This window comes from Ochotona princeps, chromosome 22 (genome assembly GCF_030435755.1).
Source record: "Ochotona princeps isolate mOchPri1 chromosome 22, mOchPri1.hap1, whole genome shotgun sequence".
Classification (NCBI taxonomy): Eukaryota; Metazoa; Chordata; class Mammalia; order Lagomorpha; family Ochotonidae; genus Ochotona; species Ochotona princeps.
In genome coordinates this window covers 19,625,988-19,648,405 of record NC_080853.1, presented here as the reverse complement: position 1 = coordinate 19,648,405, position 22,418 = coordinate 19,625,988, and the positions used below count along the sequence as shown (strand labels likewise).

Below are 22,418 nucleotides of genomic sequence, written 5' to 3'. Positions count from 1 at the left end.
TGGGTGTGTGTTGAAGTGATCAATACAGGCTAATGATCATGAGCCCTGGCTGGTGTGTCTGGAGCCCAAAGGCACTGACAGGTGACTGAAATGGCGTGGACACAACCCACCAAGGGGTGAGGCTCAGCAGCACTCAGCAGGCCCACAGGAGCATCACCTAGTAACAGCCCTCATCCGTCTTTACTGAGTTACAAAAGTACAACCCCTAGGATAGTTCTGAACACCAAATCTGGCCTCAGAGGAGGCAGGTGGCATGGGTACTGGCCAATCAGAAGCAGAATAGAGATTCTGAGGTTGCCATTCAATGCAAGACAAGCTCCCTTATTTGGTTTCCTCTATGAACACACACATCTCACTGCCTTGGACCTCGCTGGGAATGGATCTGGTGAGTGACCTTGCACATCAAAGGATTTAACATTATACTACCCACCATTAAGGCAGTCAAACATTTTGAATGTCATGGGCACCCCAAATTTGAATCCCAGCTTTTTTTCCCTGTGGTGAGGCCCTGGGCATATCACTTTCCTCTGGGTGTCAGTTTTCAAAAACCCTGAAACAAACACAATGCCCAACTTGTAGGATTTTTAAGGGTTAGAGCTCAAGCACAGATTTAGAGTAAAATAGACTTGGTTTCAAATCCTGATGCCACCTATTGTTAACCATGAGCCCTCCTAACTTTGTGCCTTATAATGATAAGGTTTGGATTAGCAAACAGAGAGCATGTGGGGAAGGCCTGTCGCTAAGTGAGCACTGCTTGGGAGCTGACCATCACAGGGGCCCCGTGACGCAGCAGAGCAAGCAGAGCCCCATGTTGGTGCCCTCCTTTGGCTCTGCCACTCAACTGTGCTGTCTTGGGTGAGTTGCTGAGCCTTTCCGTATCTCAGTTTCCTCACTTGTGAAATGGGGATAAAAATAGTATTTAGTTCAGAGCACTGCTGTACAAATGGAACTAATTCAATCACGCAAAGCATGGGGAACAATGCCTGGCATAGGGTAGGAACTCAATAAATGCTAGGTGCTATTAATAGTCATGTTAACAATAATACTAATCACCAGGCGGAATAAGAGGGAGGGACTGTTTAATTCTGGGACCTGGACATCCTGGGGAGTAATTCCAGAGAAGTCCCCGGGCAGCTGTTTGTAGGTAAGCTGTCAGTCAACAAACTCACAAGCCAGGCTGGGGGCTCCTGAGCAAAACTCCCAGCCCCACTGGGGACAGGGGAGGGGGTTGGGGGAAGGCACATCAGGCGCCCTGGAAGGCACACAGTGTTCCTGGCCCTGCCTGACTCAGGGGAACAAAGGCACGTGTGTGTGGCCAAGGGGGAGGGAGGAGGCCGTTCCCTTTCAGGAGCGGAACAAAGGATCTGAGGCATAGCTGAGCGCATTCCAATCCCCTCCCAGCCAGCTCCCATTCCTCGGATGATTGTCCAACCAGGTTTGAAACCTAGTTTCCTCCAGAAAGGTAACTGGGGGAGGGAAAAAGGGGGGTGCCCCAGGCTGCAGGCTGCTTTGCTCCGCCCCGCTGTCAACCATCTCCAGGAAACAGCATTTATTGGTGCCGAACCTCTGAGAGTTCTCTGAGGAATTTCTGTCCTCTGCAGGGGTACAGACGAAAGAAACCCTGGGGAGCTGAGGGCTAATGGATGACCTCAAGTGACAGGCTGAATGCTCCTCTCAGGGGGGTCCATGGCTCACACTACTACTAGGATGGAGCCACGAAGAGAACTCCAGAGTTCGATTGTCCCCCCAGCCCAAGCCTAGCCCTGGGTGTGGGGGCAATGGCCTGGCATATGTAGGCAGATTGAGCTTTGCTAAATCTTACAAGAGTGATTGACTACAGGCTCCAAGTAGAAGCTAGGTGAAGGAGGCATGGGGAGGGAGCCAAGAAGTAATGGACAAAAGGAAAGGGAGGGACCTGCCCCCCAAAAAAAGAAGTTTGGGAGGAGTTGGGGTCACATCTCGAGACATTGCTTTTCAGCTTCCACATGCTGTCCTGCAGGCATCTGGCTACAGGGCTGGGACAGGAAGCAGTCCATGGAAGTCACTGCAATGGCATTTCCGAAAGAGCAAGAGGAAAACCTCTAGTTCCGAGGGGAGCTCTGGATCCCACCCAAAAAACCCTGGAGTTTGGAGCTTGCTGTAAGCTGGGCCTTCAGAGCCTCATCCTAGAGGGATCCAAGGAGCAGGGGGTCTTCAAGGAGGGGGTCTGTCTACAAAGACTTAGTCTGCAAAAATCCTTAAGAAAGAAACGAGAGGCCGAATGATGCTCCTGGGAGTGAGGCTGCCGCCGCCCAGGGACCACAACATAGGCCAGTGCATTCTGCCTTCAGAGAAGGGGTTGGGATTATTCCAGCCATTCACACATTACAAGTCTTGTCACATGACAAGTAGCCCAGATGTGAAAATTCAAAGCCTGGGGCCCGGCGGCGTGGCCTAGCGGCTAAAGTCCTCGCCTTGAACGCCCTGGGATCCCATATGGGCGCCGGTTCTAATCCCGGCAGCTCCACTTCCCATCCAGCTCCCTGCTTGTGGCCTGGGAAAGCAGTTGAGGACGGCCCAATTCCTTGGGACCCTGCACCCACGTGGGAGACCTGGAAGAGGTTCCTGGTTCCCGGCTTCGGATCGGCGCGCATCGGCCCGTTGCGGCTCACTAGGGGAGTGAATCATCAGATGGAAGATCTTCCTCTCTGTCTCTCCTCCTCTCTGTATATCCGGCTTTCCAATAATAATAAAATCTTTAAAAAAAAAAAAAAAAAAAAAAAGAAAATTCAAAGCCTGCCTCTTCTCCTCATGTGATCTCGGCCAGTTACTTCATCTTTCTCACCTGAATTCCCTCTGTTCACCTTTCTGGGCAGCTATAAGGATGAAGAAAGGCAAGGCAGATATGAAACACACGTACTCTGTCAGCTGTAATGTGCTACACAAAGGCCAAGTGTCATTATCATGGGGTCAGCGATAAACTAGCCCATCTGTCCACAGGCAAGAGTTCTAAACACAAGGTGGACCCAGCCACTAAGCCTCAGACCTGAGAGCACCAGGATTCCCGACTGCCTGCTTCAAAGCCTGTACCTGCGGAAGGGGAAAGTGGGCTCTTGCAGCCCAGTGGCTTGGTGAAAATGAGAACTGGGATCCTGACTCCAAGCCCAGGGCTTGCAACCTCCACAATCCCAGAACACCAGGAGTGCTGCCCTCTGCAGCCTCCGGGAGTAGGCGGGGGTGATCTCAGAGTCTGGGAGTGGGTCTCAGTCACACGTTCCATGGTGAAGACAAGAACCAGAATGCCACGGTGATGCCATCTTGACGTGTCATCTCCAGCCAAGCCACAGTGCATTCCCCATGGGAGCTACACCAGCCTCTTCCCTGGGTTACAGCCCATCTCACTGCCTCCACCTCTAACCTGCCCTTGGCCTCTCATGCAAGCCAATGCCAGCGGTCACCACGGTCTGTCACAGCCTAGGCAGGAAGGTCCCTGCTCTCTCTGCTGTTTCTTCTCCAGCCAGCCTGACCTTGCTCACTTGAGTATGCCAAGCGCCTCCCTCTGCTTGCAAACACTGTCTACAGGAAGAGTACCTTAGCCATCCCCTCAGCTCCTTCAAGTCTTGGTTCCGATATCACTTGGAGATTGTAGGCAGGACCCACCGCCCCAAAAGACAACTAGAATATCAGAATATGCCACCTTAAAAAAAAAATACATACTTCTGTGCCCAGCAGTAGCCTAGTGGCTAAGGTCCTTGCTGTGCATGCACTGGGATCCCATATGGGCACTGGTTCATATCCCGGCAGCCCCACTTCCCTTCCAGCTCCCTGCTTGTGGCCTGGGAAAGCAGCCAAGGATGGCCCAAAGCCTTGGGACCCTGCACCCGCGTGGGAGACCCGGAAGAAGCTCCTGGCTTTGGATTGGCGCCGTTCCGGCCGTTGCAGTCACTTGGGGAGTGAGTCAATGGATGCAAGATCTTCCTCTCTGTCTCTCCTCTGCTCTGTATATCTGACTTTCCAATAAATAAATAAATCTTAAAAAAAATACTTCTTTGGAATACTTTGCGTTGGTTATTCTAAGAAAGTGCAGAAATAGGGCCCGGCGGCGTGGCCTAGCGGCTAAAGTCCTCGCCTTGAACGCCTTGAACGCCCCAGGATCCCATATGGGCGCCGGTTCTAATCCCGGCAGCTCCACTTCCCATCCAGCTCCCTGCTTGTGGCCTGGGAAAGCAGTCGAGGATGGCCCAATGCATTGGGACACTGCACCCGCGTGGGAAACCCAGAAGAGGTTCCAGGTTCCCGGCTTCGGATCGGCGCAGCACCGGCCCGTTGCGGCTCACTTGGGGAGTGAATCATCGGACGGAAGATCTTCCTCTCTGTCTCTCCTCCTCTGTGTATATCTGGCTGTAATAAAATGAATAAATCTTTAAAAAAAAAAAAAAGAAAGTGCAGAAATAGGGGTAGCCCTGCAAAGCTGAAACTTAAAGCTACAAAGGAAATCTATGTGAGTGCAAACAGAGAGCTGGTGGTCCAGGAAGCATCACCATCAAGACTCCTCACCTGGGTAAGGAGAGCTCCCGACAAGGTCCGCCTGTGCCCTAACCAGTGATGCCGCCACCTGCGGCAGCCTCAGGGCCCGTTCCTCTTCTGTAGCTCAATGCCCTGTAAGGCTTCAGTCATCTGACTCTTCTGTAAGCTTCATAATCTGTGGGACGCCTGTGTACACGGGTGACAGACATGGTTTTTAAATTTCCTTCCTGTTACTGTTATGTGAATTTAATTCACAGTCCAGCCAAAGAACCTGGCAGAGTGGAGGGAGGCCATTTTTCATTTCTGTACACTTTCCTTTGATCCTTCTTAAAATGGCAGTGCCCATCTCCCTTCCAAAACATGTCCTATGCCTCAAACTTGGTTTTCTTGTTTTTAATGATTTGATTATTTGTTTTGAAAGGCAGAGTTGTAGACAGGCAGAGGCAGGGGGAAGGAAGTGGGAACAGAGTTCTTTCATCTATTGGTTTTCTCCCTCAATGGCCGTAAAGACCAGAGCTGGGCCAGACTAAAGCCAAGAGCTTTACCCAGGTTTCCCTTTCTGATGTAAGGGACCCTAGGTTTATAGGTCATCTTCTGCTGCTTCCCCAAACACATTGGTAGGGAGCTGGATCAAAAGTAGAACAGGTGGGACTGGAACTGCAGCCCAGCTGGATGCTGGCAATGCAGGCAGCACTTTCACCCACACTGCCAGTATTGGCCTGCCTCAAACTGTTTTATTTTCCTCATAGCATTCATGCTTCACTTGCTACACCAAGATATTTAAAAAATAAAATTTGTTGGGCCCGGCGGCGTGGCCTAGCGGCTAAGGTCCTCGCCTTGAACGCCCCGGGATCCCATATGGGCATCGGTTCTAATCTCGGCAGCTCCACTTCCCAGCTCCCTGCTTGTGGCCTCGGAAAGCAGTCGAGGATGGCCCACGACTTAGGGATCCTGCACCCGCGTGGGAGATCTGGAAAGAAGTTCCTGGTACCCGGCTTCGGATCGGCGCAGTTCCGGCCATTGCGGCTCACTTGGGGAGTGAAACATCGGACGGAAGATCTTCCTCTCTCTCTCCTCCTCTCTGTATATCTGACTTTGTAATAAAAAGAAATAAATCTAAAAAAAAATTTGTCGAAAATGAAATTAAAAAGTAGGTTTATGGGGCAGGCATTTGGTGTAGCAGTTCAGACAATGCTTGGAATGTCTGCATTCCAAACTGGAGTGCCCAATGTTGAGCCCTGACTTTGCTTCCTGTAATGCACAACGTGGGAGGCGGCAGCCATGGCCCTAGTCTCTGCTACTAACATGGGAGAGCTGAATTTCTGGCTCCTGCCTCTGGCTTAGGGCTGCTGCAGACACTTGGTGAATGAACCAGCAGACAGAAAAATCTTTGTCTTTTTCTACCCTCCCAGTAAAATTAATTAATTAATTAATTACCAAACATTTTTAAAGGGTTAAGTTTACTTTGGTGCAAAAAAAAATTCTGAAAAAAGCACAGAGGTCAACGTCCCATCTGTGCACCAGTTCATTCAAGTCCTGGCGGCTCCATTTCTGATCCAGCTACCTGCTAATGTGCCTGATGAAAGAGCAACAGAAGATGAGCCAAGTGCTGCCTGGGCCCTAGGTGGGACTTGATCCCAGGTCTTCTGTTACAGGATACTGGGTTGCAGGTATCCCAAGTGGCTGCTTAACCTGCCATGCCACCATGTTGGCCTCAAGAGCTGGCCTGTTTCTTCAGAAACTTAGTGGGCAGCTTTCTCCTTAAGTACCTGCGATGCCTGAGACCTCTGCTCAGGAAACAAGCACAGACAAGACACAGCCTCCACCCTCAGGAAGCTCCAAAACCTGAGAGGCTAGATCAATTAGCCTGTCTTGTCTGCACTCAGTCAAACGCTCCCACTGTTGTTTGCATTTTTCAAGTTTTGCAGGGTACCACAGGGACATAAAAGGGCTTGTTTGAAGTCTTTTTTCCTTCGGACATTGGAAGCTGCTGATCACACCCCTCTGGATCTTCTCTTCCCCGGCTAAACTAAAGACCCAGTGAGGGCGCTGGATAGGGATCTGCCCCTGGGCCTAGGAGGACAGGCTGCTCCCCACAAAAACGCCAAAGAGAAAACGTTCCTCCAAAGAAAGAGAGGGTCCTTAGGGAGGACCCCAGAAGTCGGTTAGAGGTTGGGGTGGGAAGTAGGGGGAGGTCCTGCTCTAATTAGTAGCAAGATGATTACACTTCCTTGGAAGAGCGACTCAGTGGGAGTGATCCCTCAACCTATCCCCGCTAAACCCACACACACAACCACCTGCTGAAGGCAGGCCCCACGCGGGAGGGTAGGGTGCAAAACGACGCAGCGGGATCGGGCACAGAGGAGAGACCCCAGGACAGGTACCTGCTGAGAGAAGGGGCAGCTGACAGCAGCTGCTCTACACAGCCTCCCCCGCCCCCCCCAACTCTGGTGACTGCCACTCCACAAAGTCAAAGAAAACCCTGCAGACTCCCTAGGGACCCCCTGAAAAACCACCTGGGTAATTCTGAACCAGAAACTGAAGCGCTTCTTGGGGCTCCTGGGGACGCTATTCCCAGGAAGTCTGGAAAGCCCTGTGAGGGCGACCAAAGTTTTCAGAACGACCTAACATGCACACGCAGAAGTGGGTGTTCCGAGGGGGAGCCCCAAGACACTCACTGCTACCTCATTCTGGGACCTGAATGAGATTACTCAAAATTTCCACTTTTGGGGTTTCTGATAGGGTTTCCCCCACAAAAAAAAAACCACAGACTAGCCAGTATCTGCACAGGGAGCTAAGGCATTTTACCCAAGCAGACGTGGGTGCAGAAGACACCAGCTGGGGCAAGAAGAGCCCGGGTGAGCCAGAAGATGCGGAGCCAGCCAGGCAGCCACCTGCCGGGGCGCTCCCCTCCCACGCTGGCTCCATGGTTCTCGGCCACAGGTTTCTCGAGGGCTAGCCAGACCAAAGTGACCAGGCCCACTGGTTCTCACCCACATTCCCACTGGGAAGCCCCAGAGATAGTCCCTTCAGAGAAGGTCACAAACACAGACTCTGAGCATCCCCGGATGGGCCTGGTCTCCTTAGCAGTGACTGGGGGAGAGGGGCATGGTACCACAGCGCAGCAGGTGAAGTTCAGTCCCTGAGGGGGGAAGCCCATTCATTCAACAAGAGCTTCCACCCTACAATTAATGCAGGGGAAGGGCTTTTGTTCCATATCCTTTACTAGAGTCAAGCTAGGGAGCTGGCTGCCATTATTCCATTTTACAGGTGGGAGAGACAAACAGGTTCATCCGTCCAGCAGGTGACTCCAGTCAGGTGGTGTCTGGAATTCCAGCCTGGGGAGTATCACCTGGCAATTAAGGAGACCTCCTTGGAACAGGCCACCTCTTTGCACACGCAAGCACGCCATTCTGTTTCCTACTGGCAGGGCCTGCACAGGTTCTCACCATGAAAAACTTCACAAGCAGCCCACTGTGATTGGCCCCAGGCCTGATGCCCACTTGACACCTGTCATTTCTGAGTTTTCCCAGTGCGGTTAGCCACATGCCTTTCAGAACCTGCTGGGGAAGAAGACAAAGGCAGTGGCTTCCCACACAGCCTCTTGGACAATGCTAAGGTCACAGCGCACTGTGAGTACCTTTGCAGGTATGTTTTGCTTGGCCCGATGGCAGCTTTGGCTTCCCCTGCCAATGTGTCTAGATCACTTTGTTAACTCCCCGGATAACCCATACTGACATTAAGGACTGAGGCTTTAGAGCTAGGCCAACTTCAGTATCAATTCTCAGGCCTTCAACTGGCTGAGAAACACCCTGAGGTCTGTTACTTGTGACTAGGTGCTTCATGTGTAAACTGCGTGTAAAACCAGCCACGTTGGAAGGTCACTGTGTGCAAGAGAGAAAACAGCATGCCATTTCTACAAAGGAAGGTACCACGGCTGGCTGTGGCAGCACCCAGCACCCTGCCTGCTCCACAGTAAGCGCTCAGGGAACTTGGAGCTCCAGTAAAGAATCTAACACAATGCTATATGTGAGGTCCTCTGTAAAGGCTCATTTCCTTCCCCTTTCCTGTGAGGAGGCTAAACTTAGACAACATCCCTGGGCAGAACAGCCCACGACTCCTCCACCCGAGGAGATCCAGGCTGCCTCCTCCAGGTTGACCAGCCACTGCAGGCGAACTAACACCCTACCTCAGCTGGCTCCGTCTCACCTGGCCTCAGGAGAAGAACACAGGCCCAGGAATGGCTCTGACATAATTTAGCTCTTCCACACACATCCTCTGTGATTCCCCAGGAGGAAGTGACCTGTGAGCGGTAGGCTAGCCAATGGATTCTGAAATTCTTCCCGCAAAGAGATGTAGGATAGAATTTGAATCCAGGGGCGCGCTCATGGAGCAGCCCAGGCCTGCTGGGTTTCAGGCCTTGTTCATGGCCAGGTTGGGCCACACTGGCTGACCAGCTACCTCTCCCAGGCGGCCTTTGTTTACAGTCAGCAGCAACTCACCTGGCTTGGACCACTGGCCAGAGGACAGCAGTCGGGCAGGAGGGTGGCCGTTCGCCCATTCCCTGCAGGGAGATGCCCACGGGTGTCTGAAGCGCTGGAATCCTGACCCTCCTGTAATCAGCTGAGCAAATATTTACCCCCACCTCCCAAAGAGAATCAAAGCAGGCAGGACTAGCAGAGGTCAGAACACAAAAACCCCACAGGAACTGTTTAATCATTTATCTCCCAGGGAGTTCATTTACAGAAAGGCTTTTCAAGTCCTACAGGCCTTCACCCCAGCTCCAGGAGGCCTCCCACCTTTCCCCACCAGTCAGCCCCACCCCAAGCACCCAGTGACTTGACCCCCTGGCCATGTGCAAAGAGACCACAGCTAATGAAGTTGCAAAGGGAAACCCAGAGACAGGGGTGGGTCTCAGGAAGTGCCTGCCACGCCCCAAGCCCAGCCTACAGACAATTGCATTCCTGGAATTCCTAGGTGCGTGGTGCCAAGGCCCCTTCTTCCACCTGAGCTGGTCAGTATGTGCTGTATTCTCCATTACGTGTTTTATTCTCCACAGCCTGTGGATTCTGGGAAGGTTTCAGGACACCTAAGTTCTGCACCTCCCTTAGCTGGGGAGACGGGCAAGGATCTAGGACCAGGTTTGCTAAAGAGGGGTGCCCACTGGTAAAGAAAGGTACTCCATGACCTCACGGTGACTCAGGGAAGGGTGAGCCACTGCTACCCCGCCACACACACAAGGTGTCCTCATAGCACTCATGTTACCTTCCCACTTGGCAAAATACCAGGCAAGGCGGGCCTGTCCATTTTTTTTTTTTTTTTTTTTTTTTTTAGTGGAAGAACCTAAGGCTCCAGAAGGTAGGCTATCATGTCCAAGGTCACACAGCTAATCAGGAGAGAGGGCCCTAAGCCTGTCACCAAGGATGCCTGTCCCACACAGAGGCCCACGGTCGAGCTCCACGCTCTGCCAACAGACAGTGCTGGACCACTAAGAGGCTAAAACGGTCAGAGCTCCCCCACCTCCCTCCACAGGCTGAGGTGTGAGAGGTGCAGTCCTGGGCTTGAATGTGGAACACAGCAAGAACCTCACAAACAGGCCAACCATGCAGAAAGTCACGAGCCTTGGGGAGAACCCATTGCAGGGGACACAGCACATACATGGCTGGCACAGCCTGCACTGACCTCAAATCAGACAAATTCTGAACTCTCCAAGCCAGTGGGACCTCCATCCTGGCCATGTCAGGAAAAGTGCAAGCAAAGGGAAGGAAACCCAGCGCAGGTGTGAGAGCCCTGGGAGAGAAAGGCTAGGGGGCCAGCGGCTCCCTGGCACACATCACCTCCCACAGACATCACATTTGGCATGCTCTGACATGGAGGACCACTGCTTCAGGACAAGAGGTAGTGTCAGACTTGCTCCCCACTCTCACAGGCTTCTGGGGCCAAACACATAGGCCGTTTCCCAGAGAAATTGCAAAAGAAGTTCAGATGATCAGGAGTCATGGGGTGCTCAGAAGCAAAGATGCCTGCTTCTTCAAGAACTACACATCTGATGCTGAAACGGGGGGTACCTTAATAACCAGAGTCTCTGACAATCACCCAGCCCGGCAAAGACGCAGGGACCAAAGCAGAGAGAACCGAGGGGCGTGGTCCTTACCCAGCCGCCGTTCTCCTGGATCCAAGGCTCCAAGTGGTCGTTCAGGTAAGTGGCCATCCACGCCGCGATCCGACTCACTAAGACCTGCATCTCCTTGTCCACGCTCTCCACACACAGTGCCCCGCCGAAGGAGAAAAAGGCCACGATGCGACCCCAGTTGACCCCATCACGGAAGAGTTCGTTGACGACTTGCTCAAAGCTCTGATACGCTGTCCCTGGGGTGATGTGCAGTTGGGACGTCAGATCGCTGAATGCCCGCCGGTACCTCAGTTCAAATTCATCCCCTGCCTCTCTGAGAGCTTGTTTCACCGCTGACATGGGGATCACCTCCCGGGCATCCAAGCTGCTGCTGGGGCCCGTAGCTCCATTCAGTGCAGGGCTGTCCGCTGGGTGCCAGGCCGGGGTGCCATTGAGGGTGCTGGGGGTCTCCATCTCTGGCTCAATCCCTTCTGGGGCCTCAGTCCTGGTGTCGTCCACATCACTAAACTGGCTCCAGCTGTATCCTTTCTGTGACAGCTTGTAGGAGAGAAAGTCAACCACCAGCTCCCGGTTACTCTGAGACATTTTTATAACAGGGATGGGCTCAACCAGTCCATTGTCCAAAACACCTCCTTACTCACGGGGTCTCGTCTCTGTGGAGGGACTGTCTTCTAAGACCCAAAGCCAAGATGAGGTTCTGAAGGGAGAGAAAGAGCTTCAGGGGAAATAAGATTCGTAGGTATACCAATGACCCCCCCGATATCTCATTCCCCCTTCCAGGTACCAGAATCCGGCCCTTCACCGCACCTAGAAAGGTGCCGGTGGAGGTTCCACCAGACTTCAACCAAGTCAGATTGAAAGCACGAGCAGACTGAATCATCGCCTCCCCTGCCGGCCCATTTTTATCCCAAGCCACCCCTTTTTCTCTGAAATGCCTTCCTCGGAAAGTCACCCCGATGCGCACGCAGTTCCCCTCGTCGCCCCCGCACCACCTACATTCAATTCTGTGTAAGCCGGCGACAGCAGGCAGGTGCAGCCCCCTGGAAGATCTTTTGTATCATAGGTCGTGAGAGAGGAGGTGGCGGCAGGCCGGGATGCCGGTAACTCAGCCGGCCTCGCGGCAGCTGGCGAACCAAAAACAAACAGCTCCTGCCGGAGGGATCATGCGACCCCGCAGGCTGGGAGCCCCGGAGGCAACACAGGAATTGCGAAGCTCAGGAACCAGTCCCCTGGCTGGCTTGCTCCTCCATCGCCGGGATCCGGGGCGGCCGCTCGGCTCCGCACCCGCGGCCTCCAGCCACCCGGGAGCCCAGCCCCCTCGCTCTTGCACGCCCCTTGGCTCTCCGCCTCCTACTGGGAGTCCGGAGAACTCTCCCGGAGGTGGCTGGTGTAGGCTTAAGGGGCTTTTTTTTTTTATCTTTTTTTTCTATTCCCTTCTATTTAGGTACCAGCCCAAAACCCTGAAGGGACTTCTCAATGGGGCTCAAGGTTTCGATGAGGGACATGAATAGGACTTAACAGCCCCCGCTCTGCGAGCTGACTTGGGGAAGGCCACCCCCGGGCTTTTCCGGGAGGCTAAAGGCCGGAGACCCCCTACGAGCGCCGCTGATTTTCCTTGAATTCCCCAAAGGCCCAGAAGCTGGCGGTGGGGGGATTGCCGGGTCCTCCATTCCCCACCCGGATACAATGGCCGCCGGCGCCCTGCACAAAGACGGGGTGAGGGGGAGGCGCTGGGGCCTCTCCTCGGGTCGGGGAAAGAGGGGTCGAGGCCTGTCTGTCCCCCGCCCCCTCCACGGCTGAGACCACGTTCTCCCAGGGATAGGCCCCAGGCGGCTTTTGGGAGCCCCCGGGAGGGCCGGGGGCTACACGACTCGGGAGCCCCGGTTGGGTGGGCTGCGGCCTGGCGGCTTCTCCTGCTAAACTAGGCCGGGTACCCGCCGAGCCACCGCCCTGTTGCTAGGCAACCACCCTCCCTCAGGGGCGCCCCCGAGACCTTTCAGGAAGGAGGAGTCCAGCGCCCGGCGGCCCTCCCCCGGCGTAGCCAATCGGAGAGCCCAGTCGGCACGCAAGCGGGACGGCGAAGGTTCCCATTGGGCGTCGTGCCCGTCACACAGAGAGTAGGCGGCGCTCTCACCTGCAAGCCCCAGGAGCCGTGGGGGGCCACATGCCCCTTCATCGGCCGGGTGGTTTCCAGACTCGAGGGTTCTTGGCTGCCGAGTGCCGTGGCGCGGACCCCGGGCCGGCCTACCTGGCTGACGCGGCTTTCGCGGTCTCTTCCCCAACCAGCCGGCCTCAGTTTCCCTCGAAGAGACCGGGGGAACTTGCAAGCTCAGTCACTTCCGGTGCTGCGGCAGCGCGCGCGAGCCCGAGACGCACGGGGAGTGCGCGCCTCGAGTGACAGACGTGGAGACCTGGGCGAGAGCGCTCCCTGGTGGCAGGTCTGGAGAAACCGAAGACGTACAGAATCTGGAACGTTTGTGGTTCACCTGTCGGTTCATCCTGACATCTGTCAGTTGACATCACAGACAAGGCGTTGCGTTGGGGCTCAGCGCAGTGCATTCCACTCAGCAGTAAGGATTCCAGTTCTGCCGGTTGGGGAGGTTTCTCAAATTCTGTGGGTCTCAATTTCCTCGAATGGAAGATGGGGTAGAGGACACATGCCAACCCTCCCCTCAGTGTAAAGGTGAACAACTATTATTGGGCATTCTGTCCTTTCCACTTCCGATCCATTTCCTGCTAGTGCACCTGGGAAGGCAGCGGATATGGCTCAGGTCCTTGGACCCCGGCACTCACTTGAGACATCTGAAGGAAGCTCCTGGCCCCTGACTTTGGCCTGGCCTTCCCCCTGCTTTTGGGGCCATTTGAGGTGTGAACCAGTGAATGGAAAATCTCTCTCTGTCTCCTTTCAAATAAATAAATAAATATATTTTAATAGTTACTTTTTGATTTAGGACTTTTTTTAAAAAAAGATTTATTTATTTTATTACAAAGTCAGATATACAGAGAGGAGGAGAGACAGAGAGGAAGATCTTCCATCCGATGATTCACTCCCCAAGTGACCACAACGGCCGGTGCTGCGCCGATCCGAAGCCGGGAACCAAGAACCTCTTCCAGGTTTCCCACGTGGGTGCAGGGTCCCAAGGCATTGGCTGTCCTCAACTGCTTTCCCAGGCCACAAGCAGGGAGCTGGATGGGAAGTGGAGCTGCCGGGATTAGAACCGGCGCCCATATGGGATCCCGGGGCTTTCAAGGCGAGGACTTCAGCTGCTAGGCCACGCCGCCGGGCCCGATTTAGGACTTTTTAAAAAAGATTTATTTTATTTGGGGCTAGCGCTGTGGCTCAGTAGGCTAATCGTCAACCTGTAAGTGCCAACATCCCGTAAGGGTGCCGGTTTATGTCCCAGCTGCTCCACTTCCAGTCCAGTTCCCTGCTTATGGCATATGAAAGCAGTAGAGGATGGTCCAAGTTCTTGGGACCCTGCACCCGCATGGGAGACTTGGAAGAAGTTCCTAGCTCCTGGCTTCAGATCTGGCTAGCTCCAGCTGTTCTGGTAATTTGGGGAGTGAACTAGTGAATGCAGGATCGCTCTCTTCTTCTTCTGCCTGTGAAATCTGCCTTTACAATAAAAATAAATCTAAAAACATGTTTATTTCATTTTTTCTTTGAAAGGCAGAGTTAGGGCCCGGCGCAGTGGCCTAGAGGCTAAAGTCCTCGCCTTGAACGCGCCGGGATGCCATGTGGATGCCGGTTCTAATCCCGGCAACCGAGCTTTCTACCCAGCTCCCTGCTGGTGGCCTGGGAAAGCAGTTGAAGGCAGCCCAAAGCCTTGGGACCCTGCATCCACATGGGAGACCCGGAAGAGCTTCTGACTCTGGATCAGTACATCTCTGGCTATTTCGGTGACTTGAGGGGTGAATCATCGGCTGGAAAACATCCCTCTCTGTCTCTCCTCTCTATATATCTGACTTTGCAATAAAAATAAATCTTAAAAAAAAGGAAGAAAGGTGGAGTTAGATGAGAAAGAAATCTTCCATATTATAACCACTCCCCAAGTGGTTATAATAGCCAGAACCGGGCAGCTCCTAAACCAGGAGCTTCTTCCAGGTCTCCCGCATAGATGCAAGGCCCCAAGCACTTGGGCTGTCCTCCACTGGCTTCCCAACAAGGAGTTGGATCAGAAGTGGATCCTCACCCAAAGTCCTCACCTTGAATGCATCAGGATCTCATATGGGTGCCGGTTCATATCCCAGCTGCTCCACTTACTATCCAGCTCCCTGCTTGTGGATTGAAAAAGCAATAGAGGACCCTGCACCTGCGTGGGAGACCTGGAAAAAGGTCCTGGCTCCTGGTTTCAGATCAACTCAGCTCCAGCCATTGCAGCCATTTGGGGAGTAAACCAGTAGACGGAAGATCTTTCTGACTCTCCTTCTCTCTGTAAATCTGACTTTCCAATAAAAAATAAATAAAATCTTTTTTTAAAAGAAGATGCTGGTTTAGTCACCAATGTCCCATGTCGGAGTGTTGGATTCATTCCCACCTCTGGCTCCTGCCTTCAGCTGCTGGCTAGCATGAACCTTCGAGCCACATGGGGATCTGGCCTGAGTTTCCAGCTCCTAGCCTCTCTGCCGACCCTGTCCTGGCTGCTGCGTGCATACAGGGAGTGAACCTGTATTATCTGTCTCTGCAGGCCTCTCAAATAAATAAAAATTTATAAATAAGATAGACATACAGAACTATCAAAACTGTATGAGCAGGACCCTCAGAGCGTGCCTCCCGTTGGGGATCTGGGATGGGTGGGAGGTTGGGTGGGGCTTTTCCCTTTGTTTTTTTCCCTGACCGCAGATACAGGGTAAAATGATATTGATGTGGAAACAATGGTATTACCCACTTTCACCCTGTAGCCCTTGACACTTTGTTCCCTAATCAACTAAGTAAGATTATTAAAAAATAATTACAAAAAAATAGACATACAGAAGTAGTGAAAATTGTGAGATATAAAAGAACATAGAATGAAACACGAAGTGCTTTTCTATCCTACTTTCAATGTCTAATTGTCCTGATCGAAATATTTTATTTTTTTAAGTCAGGGTTATGTGGAGTGAAGAAAGGACAGACAGAGAGAGAGACAGATAGAGAAAATCTTCCATTCTTGGTTCATTCCCCAAATGGCCACAATGGCTGGACGTCCAGGGCTGGGCCAAACTGAAGGCGGGAGTTTTGTGTGAGTGACAGGGTTCTAAGTACTTGGGACATGTGCTGTTGCTTTCCGTACATTCAGCAGGGAGCTGGATCAGAAGTGGAGCAGCTGGAACTCATCGGTGCCCATATGGATGCTGGTGCTGCCGGCTGTGGCTTAACCCATTATACCACAACACCAGTCCCGAAATCATTCTTTTTCTTCCTCTTCTTCCTCTTCCTCTGCTTCTTTTAAAGATTTATTTGTTTTTTTAATTGGAAAATCAGATTTACAGAGAGAAGGAAAGATAGAAAGTTCTTCTATCTTCTGATTCACTCCCCAAATGACCACAATGGCCAAAGCTGAGCCAATCTGGAGCCAGGAACCAGGAATTTCCTCCAGGTCTCCCACACAGGTGCAGGGTTCCAAGGCTTTGGGTCATCCTTGACTGCGTTCCTAGGCCACAAGCAGGAAGCTAGATGGTAAGTAGAGCAGCTGGGACAAGAACTGGTGGTCATATTGGATCCCGGTGCATGCAAGGCAAGTAGTCTAACCACTGGGCTACTGCGCTGGGCCCTCAGCGTCATTCTTCTTGACTTGTTTGCTGTGTAGCCTTTTAAACATGTTCAGTATATTCAAAAGCTGTATTTGTGTTTATATTTATATAGATACAAATGTTTCTACAGTGGGTCAATAACTATGTTTTTGTTTTTTTTTTTAAAGATTTATTTTATTTTTATTACAAGGTTAGATATACTGAGAGGAGGAGAGATAGAGAGGAAGTGGAGCTGCCGGGACTAGAACCAGCAGCCATATGGGATCAAGGCGAGGACCTTAGCCACTAGGCCACGCTGCTGAGCCCGATAACTATGTTTTTGTCCCCAATGGGCTGTACGTTTTAAGCTGACTTAATTTTTTAAATTAGTCCACAATTTTATAAGGCTGTGCCCTTCCTCTGCGTGTGAGCCTTCAGGTGGTTTCTGACACTTTGCTGTTACACGCAGTGCTGTAACGGTGGGTTCCTGGGAGTTTATCTGTCAAGTAAAAATCCTTGCAAGTGGGGAATGAGTTGAAGAATTTGTTTCCATTTTTTCTTTAATGAATGTTGGTGAAGGGCTTTGCCCAGCGGTTGTACCCGTTTATCTGCCCATCAGTCAAGCAGGAGAGAGCCTGTTCCCTGCCTTCCTGCACTGTGCAGGCTGTTGGCAGAGGTTGATTGATTGATTGATTATTTAGCTATCTGAGAGTCAGAGTTAGAGAGACATGAGGGGAGACGAAAGGGGATCTTCCATCCGCCGATTCACTGACCAAATGGCCAGAATGGCTTGGGCTGGGCCAGGCTGAAGCCTCAGGAGTCCCCACATAGGTGGCAGGGGCCCAGGCACAGTATCAGGGAGCTGGATTAAAAGTGGAGCAGCCTGGACTCGGGCTTGCGTTCCTGTCTGTGGGAGCCTAGCTCACTGCACCAACAGGCTGGGCCCTGGCTCCTGCTTTCTCTGTCATACAAAGAAAGAACTTCTCCGGCTCAACACTGTAGAAACAGTTCTCCTTTTTTGTCTAGTTTTGCTATCTTCTTACTTAGCATTTTATTTTAAAAGATTTATTTTTCTTGGAAGGTCAGATTTACAGAGAGAAAAGATTTACTTATTTTTATTGGAAAGTCAGATTTATAGAGAGAAGAGAGACAGAGAGAAGCGCTTCCCTCTGCTGGTTCACTCCCCAAATGGCTGCAATGGCCAGAGTTGAGCCAGTCTGAAGCCAGGAGCCAGGAGCTTCTTCCGGGTCTCCCACATGGGTGCAGGGTCCCAAGGACTTGGGCTGTCCTCCCCTGCTTTCCCAGGCCACAAGCATGGAGCTGGATGGGAAGTGGAGCAGTGGGAACATGAACTGGTGCCCATATGGAATCCCAGTGCTTGCAGACCAAAGATTAGCCAATTGAGCCACCTAGCCAGGTCCCATATTTAACATTTAAAGCCTTATTCCTCCATAAATTCACTTTGGTGTAAGATAGAAATCCAATTTTTTTCTCCTCAGATAACCTATTCATATTTCCCCTACTAATCTGAAATGTCAGATACCGATCAGAAACTCCCATCTCACGTGCATTCAGTTGATTTCTGAACTTCCTGTTGTGTTCCCTGGGAAGACTTACAAGCTGGGATACATCTGACAGACATTTCAGAAGTCCTTGGTGTCACAGTTATTCATACGTGCGTTATTCATACGTGCAGCGTATGTCATCAGCGGGGTCTGACTGTGGTGCCAGTCAATCAGCTATCATGTGGACCTGGGCTCATGCTGTTGTAAAGTACACATCTGGTCTTCATCCCCATGACCTGGCACAGGACTCTCATACTCCTGTACACTCCCAAGGGGAGTTGACAGATGGCCGGCAGCCCTCGGTCGTTGGATGACAATTGCCGGTCACTGGTGAGACCAAGGTTGAGTGAGAGGGTTGGGACCGACACAGGCTGAAGGCCAGGCTGTTCACGTGCTCAGCCACAGCTGTGGAGTGAAGCTCCTGTCAGAACCCGGAGGCGTGGGTTCGGGGAGCTTCTGTGGAGTTTTGAAGGGTGATGTCACAGTTAGGGTGCAGAAACCCTGTATCCTTCTGCCCTGCTCACACCTTATTCTGGAATAGATGCTTTGAGGTGTTCCTCTGAATGTGGTTTGCTGCTGTAGATAGTTTACCAAACCCTGGAAACGTGGGGCAGTGCTTTAGCAGAGCCAGTCAAGCCACTATGAATAGTGCTGGCATCCCATATGGGCACTAACTTGAGTCCCAGCTGCCCCACTTCGATCTGGCTCCCTGCTAACACAACTGGGAAAGCAGCGGGAGACAGCTCACCTGCAGCACGTGGGAGACCTGGAAGAAGCTCTTGGCTCCTGGCTTTAGTCTGGCCCAGCCCTGGCTGTGTGGTCATTTGGGGAGTGAACCAGCAGATGGAAGCTCTCTCTAATACAGATGTACTTATGAAATTGAATTATACTTGTATGTACAGAGATTTTTGGCTTCATCATTTATATCTTGAATATATCTTAAAAACATAATAAAATACACACACAGATTTGTTTCTTATGAGGAAAAAAAAATCAATTTTAGAAAGACTAGGAGATACAGGCGTACTGAACTCCCAGTACTAGAAATGTTCCCACTCCAGTGGATGAATTATGACTATTTTTTTCTTCATTGTTTCTGTATTTTCAAATATTAAAAATGAGAAATTATCACTTTCAAAATTTTTATTTATTCCTTTATTATTGAGACAATCATAGAGTACTGGCTCTCTCATGTATTGGTTCACAAATGCCTGCTCTCGCAGGACCAGGCCAGGTCAAAGCCGGGCAGCAGGAACTCAAGCCAGGTCCCCCAGGTGCGTGGCAGGGACCTGGCTCCTTGTGCCATGATCCCTGCTGCCTCCCACCATATGCATCACCAGGAGGAAAGAATCGGATGCAGGAACTGAGGATCCAACCGGGGTGCCTTCACCACCTGACCATCTGGCTGCCATAGAGAGCATTACGTTCTAAAGGAGAAATGAAAAAATACGTAGGGGTGGGGGTTTGCGTTGTGGTTAGGATGCTTGTCGAGACGTCTGTATCCCCTACTGGAATGCCTGGTTTGCTTCCAAGCTCTGAATCCTTTAACAAAGCATAAGGTTTCTGATTCATAGATAGCAGCATGTAGTAGAATTCTGTTAAAGAATACTACCCTGGGCCTAGCGTGGTAACCTAGTGGTTAAAGTCCTCACCTTGCAAGCACTGGGATCCCATATGGGCACCAGTTTATGTTCTAGCTTCTCTACTTCCCATCCAGCTCCCTGCTTGTGGCCTGGGAAAGCAGTCAAGGAAGGCCCAAACCCTTGGGACCCTGCTCCTGTGTGGGAAAATTGGAAGAAGCTCCTGGCTCCTAACTTCGGATCAGCTTAGCTCCAACCATTTGTGGCCACATGGGAGTGAACCAGAGGATGGAACATTTTTCTGTCTCTTCTTCTCTCTGTAATATGCATTTCCAATAAGAATAAATAAGTATTAACAAAAAAAGAGGGCCCGGCGGTGTGGCTAGCGGCATAAGTCCTTGCCTTGAATGCGCCAGGATCCCATATGGGCGCCAGTTCTAATCCTGGCAGCACCACTTCCCAGCTAGCTTTCTGCTTGTGGCCCGGGAAGGCAGTGGAGGATGGCCCAAAGCCTTGGGACCCTGCACTTGTGTGGGAGACCTGGAGGAAGTTCCTGGCTCCTGGCTTCAGATTGGCGTAGCACCGGCTATTGCGATCACTTAGGGAGTGAATCAGTGGACGGAAGATCTTCCTCTTTGTCTCTCCTCCTCCTTTATATAGTTGACATTGCAATAAAAATAAATAAAATCTTAAGAGATAGCAGTTTAAAAAATCTTCATTGTGGAAAATTTCAAACACATTCAAAAGTGTGTTTATGTATCATGAACCTGAAGCAGCTTCAGTAACTGTGAACTTGTGGTTCATTTTCTTCATCTAAACACCTGCCCATTTCCCACCACAGAATCCTCCCCCATATGAATGAATGATTTGATTGATATTTGAAATATAGAGACGTTCACTTTCTAAAATGCTCAGAGCAGCCAGGGCCAAGGCAGCTTGAAGCCAGGAGCCTGGAGCTCAAGTTAGACCTCCCAGGGGAGTGGCAAGATGTTGCCTGCTGCCTCCCAGGACGCACATTATCAGGGATATGGACTGGAGCCTGAGCATCCAGGAGGGCCGCCCAGGCACGCAGGTGTGGGATGTGGTCACCTCGAGTGGCAGCTTAATTTGCTATACCAAGATGCTTACTGTTGAAGGAAGTTCAAGCATCATTTTTTTTTTTAAGATTTATTTTATTTTTGGGCCCGGCGGCGTGGCCTAGTGGCTAAAGTCCTCACCTTGAAAGCCCCAGGATCCCATATGGGCGCCGGTTCTAATCCCGGCAGCTCCACTTCCCATCCAGCTCCCTGCTTGTGGCCTGGGAAAGCAGTTGAGGACAGCCCAATGCATTGGGACACTGCACCCACGTGGGAGACCCGGAAGAGGTTCCTGGTTCCTGGCTTCGGATCGGCGCGCATCGGCCCGTTGCAGCTCACTTGGGGAGTGAATCATCGGACGGAAGATCTTCCTCTCTGTCTCTCCTCCTCTGTGTATATCTGGCTGTAATACAATGAATAAATCTTTAAAAAAAAAAAAAGATTTATTTTATTTTTATTGCGAAGTCAAATATAGAGACAGGAGGAGAGACAGAGTGGAAGATCTTCCATCTGATGATTCACTCCTCAAGTGACCGCAACAGCCAGTGCTATGTCGATCCGAAGCCAGGAGCCAGGAACTTCTTCCAGGTTTCCCACACAAGTGCAGGGTCCCAAGGGTTTGGGCCGTCTTTGACTGCTTTCCCAGGCCACAAGCAGGGAGCTGGATGGGAAGCAGAGTTGCCAGGATTAGAAACGGTGCCCATATGGGATCCCAGGGCATTCAAGGCGAGGACTTTAGCCACTAAGCTACCATTCTGGGCCCCACCTGCACTTATTTTTAAAAATTCAAATGAATCTTGTTGGAAGTTGATTGGAGAGTGTTAAACAGGATTCTGTCTGTTTTACATTAGTTTGATTTGGAGAAGGACTAAATTATATGAATATATTAAAATGAAATTTACTTGCCGATTTTTTGTTCTATTGTACCACTATTTTTTGACGATTTTTTACAGTGTAAAATGACATAATCATGGATTGCTATGGTTTAGGCTGTAAATACAGTAAAAAACTATGGGTTTTAAATGTTTGGGGAAATTCCTATGGAAAAGAAGAGAGACATGGAGAAGAACCTCTTCCAAGGTTAATGTGCATGCCCAAAGTCTTCTGAGATTTCAGTGTGTAAATTTCCTTTTAGCTTAGAAAAATAAAATAATTTAAAAGAAAAAAAATTCAAATGATACTTCTTGTGCTTTTCCTCGTGCATGTGAATTTTTTTCTGCTTTTTAAAAATTTTTTCTTATTTTTTTTTATTTTTTTTATTTTGTGCATGTGAATTTGAGAATCAGCTTGGGAAGTTCTATGACAACACTGATTGGGTTTTCATTGGCATCATCCCCAACTTCTAATCTGGAGAATCAACATCTGTACATTATCTCTTCACCCGTCAGTGAGGAATACAACCTTGTGTAAGTAACTCAATGATGTTTTACCATTTTAATTTTTTCCCTTAAAGGCGTGAACCTGAAGTCTGGCAGCTTGGCAATTCTTTGTCTATTATAAATGGGTATCTTGCTGTTTTTTCTAATTGCATATTGATGCTGTGTTCAACAGCAAGACATTCATCGCTGAAAGTCTGTCTTCCATACTTGGTGATTTTAAAGATTTTAACTTGCTGCAGTCTTTGTTCTCTCTCTTTTTTAAAAATAGTATTTGAGAGAGGTCCTATTTTAATCATATGTTTCTACATATATTTTGAGTGATAAAAATAAAATTGTGGGAATTAAAAATATTAAAGTGTGAAATAGTTAATTCTGGATGTGGATCATAAGGATTATTATTCTTTTTTTGCTTTTTCAAAAATTTTATGATATACAATTGCAAAGGCTCTGGCATTTCCCTTACCCCA

The 22,418-nt window shown here is 50.6% G+C and overlaps 2 protein-coding genes across 4 annotated transcripts in view; one reads left to right on the top strand and one right to left on the bottom strand.

Annotated features, from left to right (window-relative positions):
* The window catches only part of BCL2L1 (BCL2 like 1), a 60,388-nt gene extending 47,499 nt beyond the window's left edge, over positions 1–12,889 (bottom strand). The window contains exons 1-2 of one of the 3 annotated variants that reach the window (XM_058679384.1): positions 12,774–12,889; positions 10,661–11,336 (exon numbers count right to left, since the gene is read on the bottom strand). In XM_058679384.1, the coding sequence (XP_058535367.1) occupies positions 10,661–11,224 (564 nt within the window). In that variant the 5' untranslated portion in view covers positions 11,225–11,336; positions 12,774–12,889. Of the gene's footprint in view, positions 1–10,660; positions 11,355–11,635; positions 12,635–12,773 lie in introns of those variants that run through there. The other 2 variants (XM_058679385.1, XM_058679383.1) reach the window with 2 other exon arrangements.
* A 303-nt stretch (positions 12,890–13,192) lies between these two features.
* Positions 13,193–22,418, top strand: part of TPX2 (TPX2 microtubule nucleation factor) — a 59,486-nt gene continuing 50,260 nt past the window's right edge. The window contains exon 1 of the mRNA XM_058679368.1: positions 13,193–13,209. The gene's annotated coding sequence lies outside the window, so the exon portion shown is untranslated. The remainder of the gene's footprint in view (positions 13,210–22,418) is intronic.